This window comes from Oryx dammah, unplaced genomic scaffold (genome assembly GCF_014754425.2).
Source record: "Oryx dammah isolate SB20612 unplaced genomic scaffold, SCBI_Odam_1.1 HiC_scaffold_11164, whole genome shotgun sequence".
In the NCBI taxonomy this organism is placed as follows: Eukaryota; Metazoa; Chordata; class Mammalia; order Artiodactyla; family Bovidae; genus Oryx; species Oryx dammah.
The window spans coordinates 7,379,795-7,396,185 of record NW_024080557.1 but is presented as its reverse complement, the minus strand read 5'-3'; the positions used below and the strand labels follow the sequence as shown (position 1 = coordinate 7,396,185).

General features: G+C 41.2%; 1 protein-coding gene across 4 annotated transcripts in view; it reads left to right on the top strand.

Moving 5' to 3' along the window:
- LOC120860722 (sterile alpha motif domain-containing protein 12) overlaps positions 1–16,391 on the top strand; it is a 449,519-nt gene that overhangs the window by 37,218 nt on the left and 395,910 nt on the right. For all 4 annotated transcript variants that reach the window (XM_040236471.1, XM_040236469.1, XM_040236470.1 and 1 more), the window contains one exon: positions 9,174–9,352. In XM_040236471.1, the coding sequence (XP_040092405.1) occupies positions 9,174–9,352 (179 nt within the window). The remainder of the gene's footprint in view (positions 1–9,173; positions 9,353–16,391) is intronic.

Genomic DNA, 16,391 nt, shown 5'->3' with positions numbered 1-16,391 from the left:
CATCCACGGTCCTTGCTGGTTTCCCCTCCTCCTCCTCAGCAGAGTGCCTTCTTTCTCTCCAGTCTCTTCTTGTTCAGAGGAAGGGGTCCATCTGTTAACTGGTCCTTTCCAGGCTGGCTAGGAATGGACATGCCCTCTTCTAAACTCATTTAGAAGTTTATGTTTTACTTTGTTCTTTTTGATAGTGAGCAAAGGATTTCAGACTGTATCTAAAACATGTTAAGTTTTGGCATATGTTTGCAGAACCACATTGAACTGACCAAGGAGAGGTTTGGAAATCCTATTCTGTCTCCTCATAGTCTGAGCCAAATGATAAAATCGAACATGATTTAGTTTGTCTAAATTGCCTGGGAGTGGGGGAGTGCAGAATAAGTCAGAGGTGAGTTCCCCAAAGATCCATGAGTTTTTGGCACTTTTTAATGATAAAGTGAAAGACCCTGGGGTCTCCAGAATGTGGTTCTACTCTACCCTAGAACAGGGCCCACTCAGCAGACTTATTTTTGTAAAGGGCCAGCTGGCAGATGTTTTAGTCTTTGCAGGCCATATCATCTCTGGTGACTTCCCTGTGGCTCAGACAGTAAAAAATCCACCTGCAATGCAGGAGACCCAGGTCAGGAAGATCCCCTGGAGAAGGGAATGACAGCCCACCCCAGTATTCTTGCCTGGAAAATCCCAGAGACAGAGGAACCTGGCAGGCTACAGTCCGTGGGGTTGCAAAGAATCGGACAACTGAGCGACTAAGCATGCATGCCTGGTCTTTGTTACCACTACTCACTTTTGCCATTATAGCACAAAAGTGGTAGTAGATAATATACAAATAATTAAGGATGGCTGTGTTTCAGTAAAACTTGATGAACACTGACATTTGAATTCCATATATTCTTTTCAGGTCACAAAATACTGCTTTAGGTTTTTTTTTTTTTTCTCCCAACCATTAAAAAATGTAAAAATTATTCTCGGATCACAAGGCATATGAAAACAGGTGGCAGACTGGATTTGGCCCATGGGCTGGAATTTGCTGACCCCTGCCCTAGGGGATGTCCTCTGGACAGGTTCTTTTGCCCAAATAGCCACTGTGCTCTGTATCCACTAGCTTAACCCAAACTTCTTTCCTGAGACATTTCTGGTACATCGCTATATTCTCATGTTAAAACGTTAATGACCTGACACCCGTGAACACATTCATTCATACAGAAGTTCTCATGAATATTGTGGATACCAGAGTCCCGCGTTTGAGTAAGTGTTTTGCCTCAGGTCTCCACAGTGGAAGACCTGGATTGATCTACTTCTGATGATAATTTTCTTCATAACAACATGAACAGTGTATTCTTAATGTACACCTTCCTGGCTAAGGTATTATACTTATGCAGCGTTCTAAGTCAATGGGAGTTATGCAACACAAACTGGAATCTTTTGCTAGGATTTCAGTGTTCTTTTTTTTTTCTCCCTCCTTAAGGAAGAGCTAAGCAACCATATGTAACTAGTTAAAATGGAATCATGTGTCAGTTTGGAATGGATCATCTGATAGTTAGAGGATACTTGATTCAAAGTGACTTAACAAGAAGTTATTATTTCTCTGTCAGAGCACCAAGTCCAGAGAAAGGCAACTATGAAAATAGTTGAGTAGCCTTATGGTGGCAGAGCCAGTGTGGCCACTAGCCTCTTGACTTTCACTTACGTTTGGAGCCCTGTTGTCACAGAAGCTCTGTAGCAGCTCTAGAGAACACATCAGCATTCAAGACAGAGGGAGGGAAAGAAGGATGGCATCCACATCTGTTCTCTTTTGTCAGTTCCAGGACTGTCTCTTTACCCATCAAATGCCTGCTTAGGTCCTGTAGGTAGGAATCTGTTAGCAGCCACTTGTAGCTGTAAGGGAAGCTGGGAAATTGAGTTTTGACTTTAAGCCATGTTGTGGGAGATGGCCACAGAGGAGAGCACTGGGAATGTTTAGCCAACTGGAAGTGTCTGCTACAGAGAGCAAGCAGCCTTTTGTGATGCCTGGGTGACTTCTAGAGGGTAGAGTTCTGCTGAGTTTGAATCTGAAATATAATGCATGAGGCACTTCCCTTAATTAAACAGGTGCTTGGAGAGTGTCTCATATGTGTTTATTATACATGAGAGATATGAAACAAGGGCCATGTCCTCCAAGAACTTTATCTCTAGCCAATAGCAAGAAATAGACATGAAATTGTAAACAGTCTATCTCAATCTTAATAGCTAAGGCTGAGGATTGGAGTATATTAATATTTGTGTCATAAGGTCATGTGTTCATTTAGCAACATTTATGAGGTGCCAAACATGTCAACTGTTTAGTTTGCAGGTATGCAGATGAATAATGCAGTTTCTGTTCTGCAGAAAGCAGTCAAGTAAAACAGCAGTTTTGGGAGCTCTAGGGTTCTGTGATTTTCCATAGCTTGAGTTATCCAGTTATGTTGGAAGAACTTTTATTTGCTCTTTTTGTGTGTGTTTTTGTTTTTAAAGTTTTTTTTTTTTTTAAATGGGATTGTAGTTGCTTTACAATGTTCTACTATACAGTGAAGTGAATCAGCTATAGGTATACCTATATCCCCTCCCTCTTGGACCTCTCACCCCACCATCCCACCCATCTAGATCATCACAGAGCACCGAGCTGAGCTCCCTGTGGTATATAGCAGTTTCTCACTAGCTAGCTGTTTTACACATGATAGTGTATACATGTCAATCCCAATCTTCCTTTGAAAAATAAAGATGTAAACTACTCAGCAGAAGGGAATGACAGTCAGTAGGATTGGATCAGCATCTTTTCCATCATACCTCCGCCTATTCTGTAAGCATCTTATTGAATCAATCTTATTGTTTTAGGGTAACTGTACAGTAGTCAGGTGGCTGGGCACTGGGTTTGTAAAACTCAGTAAGAAGTCCCTTGCTTCATGGGGCTTCTAGTTATAGGGTAAGCAGACATGTTAATAAACACTTGGAATGCATGGTGTATACTCACACAAGATCTAATAAGAAAAAGATGTATTGTCAACATTGCTTAGAAAGATATTAATGGATGCAAAGTCAATTAAGGCTTCACAGGGAAAAGAAGAAAGAGCATTTATTATTTAAGGAAAGGGAAGAGTATATTATGGGAAAAGATCAATTGTGGCAAAGCAGAGAAGCCTAAGACATCTCGAGAGTTCCAAGCAGCATCTACAAGTTGGTACAAACGTAGGTGCAGAAGCCAGAGCAGCACCATTGACGGTGTTTGTACAGCATCTCTCTTCTCAGTGATACTGGGAATAAAGGACCATTCAACTTGAATGAGTTGTAAGGAGACAAGGGAGAGTGTGGCATAGGTGGGGATTAAAAGGACTGGGCAGCTGTGTGACTCCTTGGCAAATAGATCCACTTGTTCTTACAAATGAGTGTCATGAGGCCAGCACGTCCCTTGGCTCCTCTTGAATCATCTCGAGATGAAATGAAGCCTGGCGCTTAGGCAGAGTTTGTTACTGTGACCGGATTCCCTTTGGAATGGGATCCCTCAGGGTCAGGGTCAGGATCAGGATGGCCCAGGCTCACTTCCAGCGAGTGAAGCGTGTCTTCTGCTGGTCAGGCTGGGGTCCTTTCTGGAGACCATGCCCTTTCAGGAACATTTGAAAGAAATTGGATATCACTGAGCTATCGTGTCTATTTTATTTTTGAAAAAGAAACATACCTGAAAAGCACAATGAGATGATTGAAAGGAGACTAAAAATATTTTTGGAACTTTCTGCTTTGGGAGGCAGTAGGGAGGTGAAAGTAGAGATAGTACATTTTGGTTTTAAAATTTTATTGTAGAAATAACAGAATTGGTTACCGTAACCATTTTTGAGTGTGAGTCAGTGGCATTAGATATGTTTATATCGTTGTGCAACCATTACCACTGTCTGTCTCCAGAACTTTCTCATCAACTCAAACTGAAATTTCATACTAAGCAATAAATCCCATTCCCCTCTCCTCCAGCCTCTGGTAACCACAGTTCCACTTTGTCTCTCTGAAATAGACTCATATGATACTTGTCCTTTTGTGACTGGCTTCTTTCACTTCACATAGTGTCTTCAAGGTTCACCCTTGTTGTAGCATGTATCAGAATTTCATTCCTTTTTAAGACTGAATAATATTCTGTGGCACATATATATCACATTATGTTTGTCCATTCATCCATCAATGGACACCTGGGTTCTTTCCACCTTTTGGCTATTATGAATAAAGCTGCTCTAAACACGGATAGACGAATACCTATTCAGATGCCTACTTTGGCTGGGATTGCTGGATCAAATAGTATTTTGTATTTTAATTTTTTATTTTTGAAGAATCATCGTACAGTGTTCCACACAAACTGTCCCATTTTACGTTACCACCAGCAACACACAAGGTTTTCCATTTCTGAGGGAGTGGATTTTTGCACGTGAAAAAGAGATGATGCCTTCAAATTGGCATCTCAAAACAATGCTAAAACATGGGTATTTGCATGAAGAATTTTCTCTAGCTTTTTTAAGATTTTTCCTTTTTTGGGTATGGACCATTTTTAAAGTCTTTGTTGAATTTGTTACAATATTGCTTTTGCTTTTATGTTTTGGGTTTTTGGCCTCAAGGCATGTGGGATTTTATCTCCCCCACCAGGGATCAAACCCACAGCCCCTGCATTGGAAGGCAAAACTAACCACTGGACTGCCTGAGAAGTCCCTTCTCTAGCTTTTTAAAAGAGCAACATCTGTAAAAATCTGGTCTTTAACTCATTTTAAGAGCTCACTGTTAGCAACTTTAAAGCCACAGTGGCAGCACTTCAGGTAAAGACTGCAAGCCTCCTGCAGTATCAATACAATAACTAAAAATCCACAAGCCACAAGACTGTGAGATTAGGGAGATCTGGGAAACAGTAAGGTCTCAAAGCTGACCTGTGAGCAACTGAGCCCATTAAACTGAGTAAATAACTGTGGTGAAAACAAGAAAGGGTCATAATGAGGACAGAAAAGAGAAAGCAAATGGGGGCACCTTTTACATGATGAACAAAGAGATGGAGGTCACGGCATAGAAGAGGCCATTTGAAAGTGGCTTGATTTGTAAATATTAGGGACATGAAATTTTAGGGGAAAGAAAATGAAGCCATCAGGAACAGTTTTAAATAAATATACCCAAGCACAGAAACATAAATCAGCTACTGGATTTATAAGTGAAGAGGGAACAGTTATGAAGGATTAAAACTATGTATGAAGAAGGCAACATGCATAGAAAGTCAAAATGCCATATCCCACCTCATGTCTATAGAGATCTTACATTCTGTACACTCAGTATTTACTAGCAAAGAGAAGCATTTTGATGTAAGGCGTGTTTGTGTAAAGATAGACGATTGCTGGTTCATTCAGCAGCTGAACAGATGTTTCTCTGCTGCCTGTTACGTGCCAGATTCTGAACTGGGCAGTGAAGATGGAGCTGGCAATTGTTAGCAGTGAGACAGATCAATTAGACAGACATCCCCAGACAGGGAGGAGATGAAGCCCAGGATGCCAGAGCTCATAGAAGACTTTAAGACATTGGAACAGACACGTGGGCTGAGTAGGAGTTCATGCCCCAAAGAAGGAAGTAGGATTTGGGTGGAGTGAAACCTCTTTCTAGGAGGAGGGACCAACATGAGCAAGAGTGAGGGAAGTATGAGAGTCTGAGTAGGGAGGTGATAGCAGAGGAGGATGGGAGATACTGGAAGCTCCCAGCAGCTCAGTGATATTCCTCAGGATGTGAATTTCAAGGCAGGAAACAGCTGGGAACCATGCTTGAGTATGAACAAAGACACACATTTTTTTCTCTTTTCTTATTAATGTCTAAATCCCCCATCTCCCTACATAAGCTCACCTCTTTTTAATAGTCACAGTTTTAGTATATTTAATTGAAAATTCATTGTAAGTAGGCTGATCTTTGGAGATGGAGAAGCTGATTGTTATTAATAGTAATTAGCCTCATGCTCTCATAGGTTGCGTTCTTTTTATTCGACTGCCTGAACTGGGTATTGTGCTTGGTTCTCCAGCATCCAGTCCACCCCTGCTTGTTGAGTAACAGCGATGTGGTTTGGGGACTTGACCTTAGGTGGTTTAAGGGTAATCCTGCCAGTGTTTTAGTTCACTATTGGATGTGTGTGATTCACTTTGGACCAATGAGAAAAATCCAAGTTTGGAGGAGGATTGAGGGAGGAAAACTATGGTCAGCCAAGCTGTCTCTATTGCTAGATGTCAACTAGAATCTTGTAGCTGTAGTGCCATGGGGGACCCAGGCTTAAGGTGATGTTATGGATGGTAGAATGGAGTTGTGAAAAGGGTCTTGATGGCCCTATTGAACTGGGAAATCAGCTAACACAGAACTTTTCCCATTACTGGGCTTCCTCTCCTGAAAGTTAATGATTTTCTTGACTGCTTAATCTATTTTGGGTTTGTTCATCTGAAACTTGAAATCATCTGCAACCTAAATGATACATGATCTTTGTGACCTTCCGCAGACACTGTATGACTTTTTATGATTATAACCCTTTGAGCGTCATTTCCCTTGTCTGTGAAATGAATATAATTATGTATCAGGGTTTTTCATGAAGATTATTTGAGATCCATCACAAAACCCGAGGGAAGAGGCATGAACTAATACATGAGTGCCTACAATGCACCGTGAAATAGGCTGGTCCTTGTTTTAGGAGACTTAAAAAGACTAGAAAAGAATTTCAGATAATTTTTTAGATAAAATGGTATAAATAGGGCTTCCCTGGTGGCTCAGTGGTAAAGAAGCTGCCTGTCAATGCAGGAGACACAGGTTCAATCCCTGATCCTGGAAGACCCCACATGCAGCAGAGCAACTAAGCCGGTGAGCCACAGCTATTGAGCCTGTACTCCAGAGCGCAGGAGCGGCAGCTACTGAGATGTGTGCCGTAGCTACTGAGATGTGTGCCGTAGCTACTGAAGGCTGCCTGCATGCCCGAGAGCCCATGCTCCGCGACAAGAGAAGCCCCTGCGTTGAGAAGCCCGCGCACCGCAACCGCAACCGGAGAGTAGCCCCCACTCACCACAGCTAGAGAAAAGCCTGTGCAGCCAGGAAGACCCAGCAGAGCCAAACAAAGAAATAAGATTATAAAGTGGTATAAATAAGGTCACATGCATAGGGACCATTGTACGAGGAGTTTTTTAAGATTCGTACAATGTTTGTTGAATACTTGTCATTCCAGACATGTGATCTAATGTGGGGTGGGGGAGGGGGAGAATGAGGGAGGGGATTAAGGAAAGGTGTGTCTGAAGAGTTGGTATTTAAGCCAAAACCTGACTGATGAGTATCAGTTAGCTGAAGAATGGGGAAGAAGAGTTGAGACAAAGAAACATAATATGCAAAGTCCAGAAGGCATGGAGTGTTCAAGGAAGAGACAAGGAAGTGGGTGGTGCAGGTGGAGTGGACCAGGGATACTGTAGTGGGTGAGGAAATTGGAGAGGTAGAATGAAACAGATAATGTCATAGCCTTGTTGCCCACGTTAAAGATTTTTGAATGCTCTGGGTGTACACTGAAGCCATTAGAAAGTTTGCGTGTTTGTTAAACTTTTTTATATACACAAAAGTAGGAGTAGTGAAATAGATCCCCATGAATCTATCAGTTAGCTTCAAAAATTATCAATGCATGGCTAATATCATCTATCTTATTCTCTTGTCCCCTCTACATTTTTTATGCAGTAGATCTTTGATTATTTTAAATCAGTGTGTACATGTCAACCCCAAACTCCCTAACTATCCCTCCCCACCCAGGTAACCATAAGTTTGTTCTCTAAGCCAGTGAGTCTCTGTTTTGTAGCAGAAGAGTCTTGTGAACTGACCTATACATTTTTTAATGAGATTGTGGGTATCCAGGGAGGAGGAGCAGTAGGGTGGTCAGTCTAGGTGAGACAGGTGGGTAGGGTGGACCAGAGTCATGGCAGTGGAGATGGAGTGAGCGAGGTGGATGGGAGCATCATTTTGAGTGCAGCACTTACTGGCCCTGGTAAAAGATGAAAGTGATGTACTGACTTACAGGGAGAGTGGTATCAAGGAGGACTCTTCAGCTTCTCTGTAGTGACTGGAGAAGGGGAATATTTGGGGGTAGAAAAATCAAGGTTCAGTGTGAACATGTTAAATGTGAGATCTCTGATACACTGACATTGGGATGAGTGAGAGTCTTTCTTACATCTGAAGCTTGTAAGAGAGGTCTTTCTGGGCTGTATGCGACAGGGCCATTGCTGGTTCAGTGGTAGAATTCTCACCTCCCACGTGGGAGACCCAGGTTCAGTATCATACTCACCTTCGTTTCTTCGTTTTATATGTAAAAGAGATGACCAGTGCAAGTTTGATGCATGAAGCAGGGCACTCAAAGCTCGTGCTCTGGGACAACCCAGAGGGATACGGTGGGGACGGTGGGGAGGGTGGTGGTGGTGGGGTACAGGATGAGGGGAACACATGTAACCTGTTGCCAATTCATGTTGATGGATGGCAAAACCATCACAATATTGTAAAGTAGTTATCCTCCAATTAGAATAAATTAAAAAACAAGTACACACCTGTCAGGAAGAAAAGAAAAAAAAAAAAGAGGTCTCTCTGGGCTGGATGTAAGATTTGAGAGTCATGGGCAGATTGATTGTATCAGAAATGATGGGAAGGGATGGGATTTGTTAAGGGAGAAGTGAGAGCTAGGAACAAAATACCTGCTTGACTTTTTACTATTTGCTCAATAAATATTTGTTGAATATTGAGTGGATGCTCAAAGAATAGGGAAGATTCATAAGCTGGAAGGAATGAATGAACAGTGTTCCAGATGGAAGCATAGATACACACTAAACTGCAGGGATTGAAATAACTGCATGTGTGGGAGGCAGTGCCTAAATTGCCTGATTTGGTATTCTCATCTGTAATGTGGGGATTAGTCACTTGCTCAAGGTCAAACTTTTTGAAACTGATGCTTCCTGCGTTTGTGCTGCCGTCTTTCTGACTTCCGAGCTCGGGATTTGCCGCCATACCATGGTCCCTCTTCCCCAGATTATTTCCTATAGTTATGGTTCCACCCCTCAACTTGGAAATGTCTTGTTTCTTCCCATGTAGACCAAATGAAGTATTGTCTTTCATGGACACCTGCTTTATAGGATCTGTTTTCTGAGTTAGATTTCTTTCCTCTTCCCTAGCTCTCCACTGCGGTTTGAATCCACGGGGTATTGATCACCCTGCCCATGGTGAAGGTATTAAACTACAAATTGAAGGTGAAGGTGTTGAGTCTCAATCCATTAAAAATAAAACTTTCCAGAAGGTGCTTGACCAAAAAGGAACCCCCAAGCGACTGCAGACAGAAGCCGAGACAACTAAGGTAGGTGATACCCCAATAAGTTAAAGAGATTCTGAAGCTGCAGCTTCTATATTTTGTGGTCCAGCCCCAGGGAAGAACTGACAATACTTTCATTAATTATTGTTGGTAATTCAAAAAACACTGCTCCTCGATTGCAAGTAATAAGAAATGAAAATAGTGACTTCCTCACCTTTGGAGTGAAATCAAAGCACATTTGTGGTCAGTCTTAGAGCATGAGGCTCTGAGGATGGTATAGGATGAGCTATAGGGATGAGTGCCTGGACTTAACGATTTGTTTACCAGGCTTAATTGATCATTTGATAATATTGGACAAGTCATATGACTTTCCAAGCCCCAGATTCTTCACCTATAGAATGGGTACCAGAAACACTATCATCTCCGTCAGGTTGAACAGATGAAATAATACTGTATATGTACAAGTATTTTGTAAAAGGCTCAGTTGGCTGCATGAGTATTAGGGGATTTTGCTGACCATCACAGTAACAAGTGATATTTTATGAAATATATACATGTATTCCAGGTACTGTTGGAAGGACTTTGACATACTGGCTTATTAGATTCCTGTAACAATTCTGTCAGGTAGACGATAGTAAACAGGACCCTGGTTAAAGATACAATTGCTCTATTTTGTTGCAGTATTTTTCAGTCTTTCAGTCTTTAGTATAGATGTAGGTATAAGACACACATTGGTAAACTGGGAGTTTAAAGGATAGATGATTATTTAGTAAGAGCAAAGGTTCTCCATCAAAGGTTCTCCATCAAAGGTTCTCCATCATGGAACTGGCACTGTATGGATTTTTGTCTGAAACCAGTGAAGATGCTTCTGTTGGGGGTGTATGTTAGTTTGCCCCTTGGAAATTGAGAGAACTCATCTTCCTATGGTATTTCCTTCGAAGAGACTTCCTTTCAAATGTTTGTTGAGGGGATGAATATATGCGTGCCTTGGAAAGCAGATGTTGCAGTCCCCCAAGAAAAGCCTCAAGTAGAAATGTCGCTTGGCTGTCATACAATAACTCCCTCCCACTCCCTTAAAAAAAAAGAAAAAAGCCTTCCAAGATCAGATGTGAATTTTTCTACCTTGTCTGTACTTTTGGATAATTACCAGTTACTTTAGTGCGGATAATTAAAAACTGATGACAAAAGTGTGTGTGTATCTGTGTTGTAGGGAGTGGGGAACAATTAGCAAGGGAGATATTGCAGATATTTTGCACATTTTAGCTGAGAGAAATTACACCTCATAGAAAACTGGTTGGTTATTGTTATGTGAGAGGAGCTGGGAATAAGTAAGGCCTATTTTGACATTAAATCTGGTCAGCCAGTGGTTGGTTCCATCTTGAAAGAGTGAGAAAAAAATGTCTTAAAGGTCTTCTTTAACTAGGAAGATAAATGGTTTATTTGAGTAGGATCTTTTCAGAGATGTATAAAATATTAAACATTACAGTGGAGGAAAAGAAAACAAATTAATTGACAATTGCCTGATTTTAATTCAACTTTAGTTTAATTAAGTTAATTTAATTCAACTTTTCCAGATTCTCTTTTATTTGCAGAACAGATTTGGTGATATAAGAAGTTGGATTCAAACCTGATAGGATTTGATAACTTCTGAATTAGCTGGAATGTGTGATGTGGTAGTAAAACCAGTTTTCATGTCAGTACTTTTTGCCTCTAGTTCACTTTACATTTGCTTTGCTGAAAACCTACTTCACTGAGAATGCAGTCATCTGTAATGAACCTTTCCTCCGGTTTAGACTCTAGCTGCAAGGCAGATTCGTCTGAGTTTTTCCAGGTTGTCTATAGTGAAACCCCCAAACTGAGTTGAAAGGGAATTCTGAATGTCTTCACAATGACATGTTTAGGAGTGACTGACTAGGAGCTCTTGTTACAAAGTGTTTATTTTTTCATGGAGGACTTGATGATAGTGGTGGAGCAGGGGCAAAAATAAAAATAAGGATCACTGCAGACCTGCAGCGTCACATACCCCAGAGAGCCTGTACCACCGACCGTGTGAACATGTTCTGTGCATGTATGGACACACTGAGATGTGCCTTTCCGTTGCACTCCAAGGGTTATTGGAGTTGTGAGTCATCCTTTTTCCTTAGGTAAATAATTGAATCTCTGGTAACTTGACCTACTCGACACTTACCTTAAAAAACCTCTAGCTACAGATGCATCATGTAAAGCCACTCAGAAATGCAAATCAGTAAAGATTTTCTGGAGGACAGAGTTATCAAAATTTTCAATGAGTGTAAGTTTTGAGCCAGAATGTCCTCTCTAGGAACTTGTCCTAAGGAAATAATTACCCAGATGTGCGAAGATGGCTGCAGGAGAATATTCACTCTAGCGATGTTTATAATATGAAAATAATGTTCATTCATAAAACTTTGGCCAAAGAGATTGTGTATTCATGGAATTGAACAGAATTCTATCTTTTTAAGGGTGACAGAGACCTATGTATATTTACCTTAGTTTGTTCAGAGTGCTATTATACACCTTAAACTGGGTGGCTTATAATATTATTCAGCTGTATAAAGGAATGAAGTGGAATCATCTGTAGAGATGTGGATGGACCTGGAGACCGTCACACAGAGTGAAGTCGGTCAGAAAGAGGAAAACAATTATTGTATATTAACACATACATGTGGAATCTAGAAAAATACTATAGAGGCCTTATTTGCAAGGCAGAAATAGAGACAGAGAACAAACGTATGGCCCCTAAGAGGGGAAGACTAGGGGATGAATTGGAAGATTGGGATTGACATATATGCACTATTGATACTATGTATAAAATAGATAACTAACGAGGACCTACTGCATAGCACAGGGAACTCTACTCAGTGCTTTGCAGTGACCTAAATGGGAAGGAAATCTAAAGAAGAGGGGATATATGTATACATATAACTGATTAACTTTGCTGTACAGCAGAAACTAACATAGCATTATAAAGCAACTACGAAAGGAAAGTTTTAGTCACTCCATCGTGTCCAACTCTTTGCAACCCCAGGGACAGTAGCCCACCAGGCTCCTCTGTCCATGAATTGTCCAAGCAAGAATCCTAGAGTGGGTAGCCATTCCCTTCTCCAAGGAATCTTCCTGACCCAGGGATTGAATCCATGTCTCCCACAATGCAGGCAGATTCTTTACCATCTGAGTGACCAGAAACTATACTCCAATAAAAATTAAAGAAACTGGATGGTTTACAAACAATAGAAATTTGTTTCTCATAGTTCTGAAGGCTGGGAAGTTCAAGGTCAAGGTACCACCTGCTGGAGTGTCTGATAAGAGCCTTGTTACCCAGGTCATAGACATCCATCATCTCTCTGTGTCCTCACATGGTGGAAAGGGACCAATGATCTCTCTGGAATCTCTCTCATGGGGGCACTGATCCCATTCGTGAGGGCTCCGTCCTCCCAAAGACGATGACTCCTAATACTATCACACTGGGGGTTAGGGTGTGCATTCTAGGGGAACACAGATTTTCAATCTATAGCAGTGTTTATGCAGGAAAATGAGTTTGCTGCTATTACAGTAGGGGGAGAGGAAGACGGGCAGGTTCCTGCACAGTGTGTAACATGTTCCCATTTTCCTATAAATATCTTTTCCCCGTAAAAAGGCATCACCAAGTCTGAAAGACTTCATTCCATAACTGTTTTTAATTTATTTATTTTTAAATGGTTTTATTTCAAAATTTTATTTTTATTTATATTTTAAAATTATTTTTATTTATAATTGTTCTATAGTATTGTATCGTTTTCTGCCATACATCACCATGACTCAGCCTTAGGTATACATGTGTCCCCTTCCTCTTGAACCTCCTGCCTCCTACCTGATCCCATCCCTCTAGATTTGCACAGAGTGCTGGGTTAAGCTCCCTGTGTCATGTAGCAAATTCCCACTGGCTATTTTATGTATGGTAATATACATGTTTCTGTGCTATTCTCTCAGTTTGTTCCACCCTCTCCTTCCCCTACTGTGTCCACAAGTCTGCTCTCTGTTTGAATCTCCATTGCGGCCCTGCACATAGGTTCATCAGTACCATTTTTCTAGATTCCATATGTATGTGTTAATATACAATATTTGTTTTTCTCTTTTTAACTTCACTCTGTATAATAGACTCTAGGTTCATCCACCTCATTAGAACTGACTCAAATGTGTTCCTTTTTATGGCTGATAGTTAAGTCATGTTTGACTCCTTGAGACCCTATGGACTACAGCACAGCAAGCTTCCCTGTCTTTCCCTATCTCCCAGAGTGTGTTCAAACTGACGTGCATTAAGTGGTTGATGCCATCCAATTATCTCGTCCTCTGTTGTCCCCTTCTCCTCCTGCCCTCAGTCGTTCCCAGGATCAGGATCTTTTCCAGTGAGTTGTCTCTTAGTATCAGGTGGCCAAAGTGTTGGAGCTTCACCTTTAGCATCAGTCTATCCAATGAATATTCAGGGTTGATTTCCTTTAGGATTGACTGGTTTGATCTCCTTGCTGTCCAAGGGACTCTCAAGAGTCTTCTCCAGCACCACAGTTCAAAAACATCAATTCTTTGGTGCTCAGCCTTCTTTATGGTCCAACTCTCACATCTGTACATGACTGCTGGAAAAATCATAGCTTTGATTATATAGACCTTTGCTGGCAAAACAATGTCTCTATGTTTTAATATGCTGCCTAGTTCTGTCATAGCTTTTCTTCCAAGGAGCAAACGTCTTTTAATTTAGTGGCTGCAGTCACCATCTGCAGTGATTTTGGATCTCAGGGAAATAAAGTCTGTCACTGTTTCCATTGTTTCCCCATCTATTTGCTATATGCTGATGGGACCAGATGCCATATTAGTTTTTTGAGTGTTGGGTTTTAAGCCAGCTTTTTCACTCTCCTCTCTTACCTTCATCAAGAGGCTCTTTAGTTCCTCTTAGCTTTTTGCCATTAGGGTGATGTCATCTGCATATCTGAGGTTATTAACATTTCTTCTGGCAACCTTGATTCCAGCTTGTGGTTAATCCAGCCTGGCATTTCACATGATGTACTCTGCATTTAAGTTAAATAAGCCGGGTGACAATATACAGCTTTGACGTACCCCTTTCCTAATTTTGAACCAGTTCTTGTTACATGTCTAGTTCTAACGGTTGCTTCTTGACCTGCGTACAGATTTCTCAGGAGACAGTTTATATCTAGAGCTGAGATTATGGGGAAATTTTTCTTCTTTTGCACTCATTGGAGTTTCTTTTTAATATATGTACTCTTTTAAGTATAAAGGAAATCAATCCTGAATATTCATTGAAAGGACTGATGCTGAAGCTGAAACTCCAATACTTTGGCCACCTGATGCGAAGAGCTGACTCATTTGAAAAGACCCTGATGCTGGGAAAGATTGAAGGCAGGAGGAAAAGGGAATGACAGAGGATGAGATAGTTGGAGGGCATTACTGACTCGATGGACATGTGTTTGAGTAAACCCCAGGAGTTGGTGATGGAGCCTGGCATTCTGCAGTTCATGGGGTCACAAAGAGTCGGACACGACTGAGCAACTGAACTGAACTGAACTCTTTTAAGCATATTTATTTAAAGCTCTTTTCAGGTTGCCCATTAACTTAAGCAGCTCAGCTGTGACTCGTCCTATTTGTTGAGTTGGTGTTCTACCTTTGAGGGTATTGTCTTTCCTCCCATGAGTCCGAATTCTTGCTGAATGATTTGCCAAGGAGGAGAGTTGTCTTGGGAAATATGCCGTGTGTTGAGGTGCTTTTGTAGTCTGTGTGCTGTTGAAGCAAGCACTGATGAGGTGCTTTTGTGTTTGTTTCTTCCTGAACTGTTTGGAAGGTAGCAGCTTTGACCAGGTGTTTAATTATGTCTCAATCTGATGTTGTCTTTGCTACTGATTATGCAAATAAAGTCCCCTCAGGTGTGCTCTCTCATCTGCAGCTTCACACAGGAGCCTGGTTCCATCTCCCTGTCATGCCTGTGGGCTCTGCCATTCTGGGTCTGGCCAGGCAGGGTTTTGAAACCAATCCCTATTCCAGATCTCCAGGAGGCATCTTGAGCTTCATCATTCCTCATTGCTATGAGCTCTTGGCACCTAGAGATATCTCTTCCTTGATTTCAAGTATGGCAATATATAAATTTTTAAATATATTTTCTAGTATCGCGTCTGAGAGGGAATTGTATAGCATAAGTGTAATCTACCATCTTGACTGTGAAATTCATATTGCTTTTATAATTTAAAAATCTCTCTGTCTACACATCCTTGGAAAAAGCATCTTTCTGTTTCTTTATCTTAAATGTGATTTGGGGACCCTTGCCCTCAATGACCCGAAAGACTAGAGCTGTAATTCTAGGAAGAGGGTTATCCATGTCACTGGCTGTCTTAAATGAAAGAGAAATGAAATAGAAATCAATAGAGAACCAAGCTCATTTGTAAGCCTTATTACTGGGTAGCATAGGGTCTAGTTGGAAAAACAAAACCAGATACATTTGATGTGTGAATTTGCAAAAGGTATTTACCAATGGGAGTCTTAAATGCCAGTGAGGACTTGGGAATCCAGAGAGTATAGGTGCCTTAGGGATCAGTGTCTTGGCTCGCACAGACATAGAACATCACAGAAATTTCTATTGGACAGGCTGCTCTGATCTGTGGAAGCCATTGAAGTTTTCTGGTTATAAGAGTGAGTAAGATGAACAGATGGAATTGTGTGAACATTTTCTCTGACCCTTGTCCTTGGGCCTGGGGGGACATGTGCTTCAATCATGAGAAAAAATGTGGAAAGGGGAGTCTGTTTCGAAGGTTATAGCCCTCAATTGTCTGATGGTTGGAATTTGTGTTTCCATAGCAACTCGGGATCTGGATTAAGATCAGCCCATCGGTAGATAGCGTGCTGGCTATTCCCCACCTTGAAATTCTGGACTGTGTCCTCACAGGTGGCCTAAATACAGCATTGGGAAGTCGAAACTCTTGACTTCTAGACTTGATCTTCTAGGTGCTTACGAAGAAACTTGCCCTGTGTTTTCATGCCTATAAAGTAAGGGTTTCATATAGTTAATCTTTATTTTTTCATACCAGCA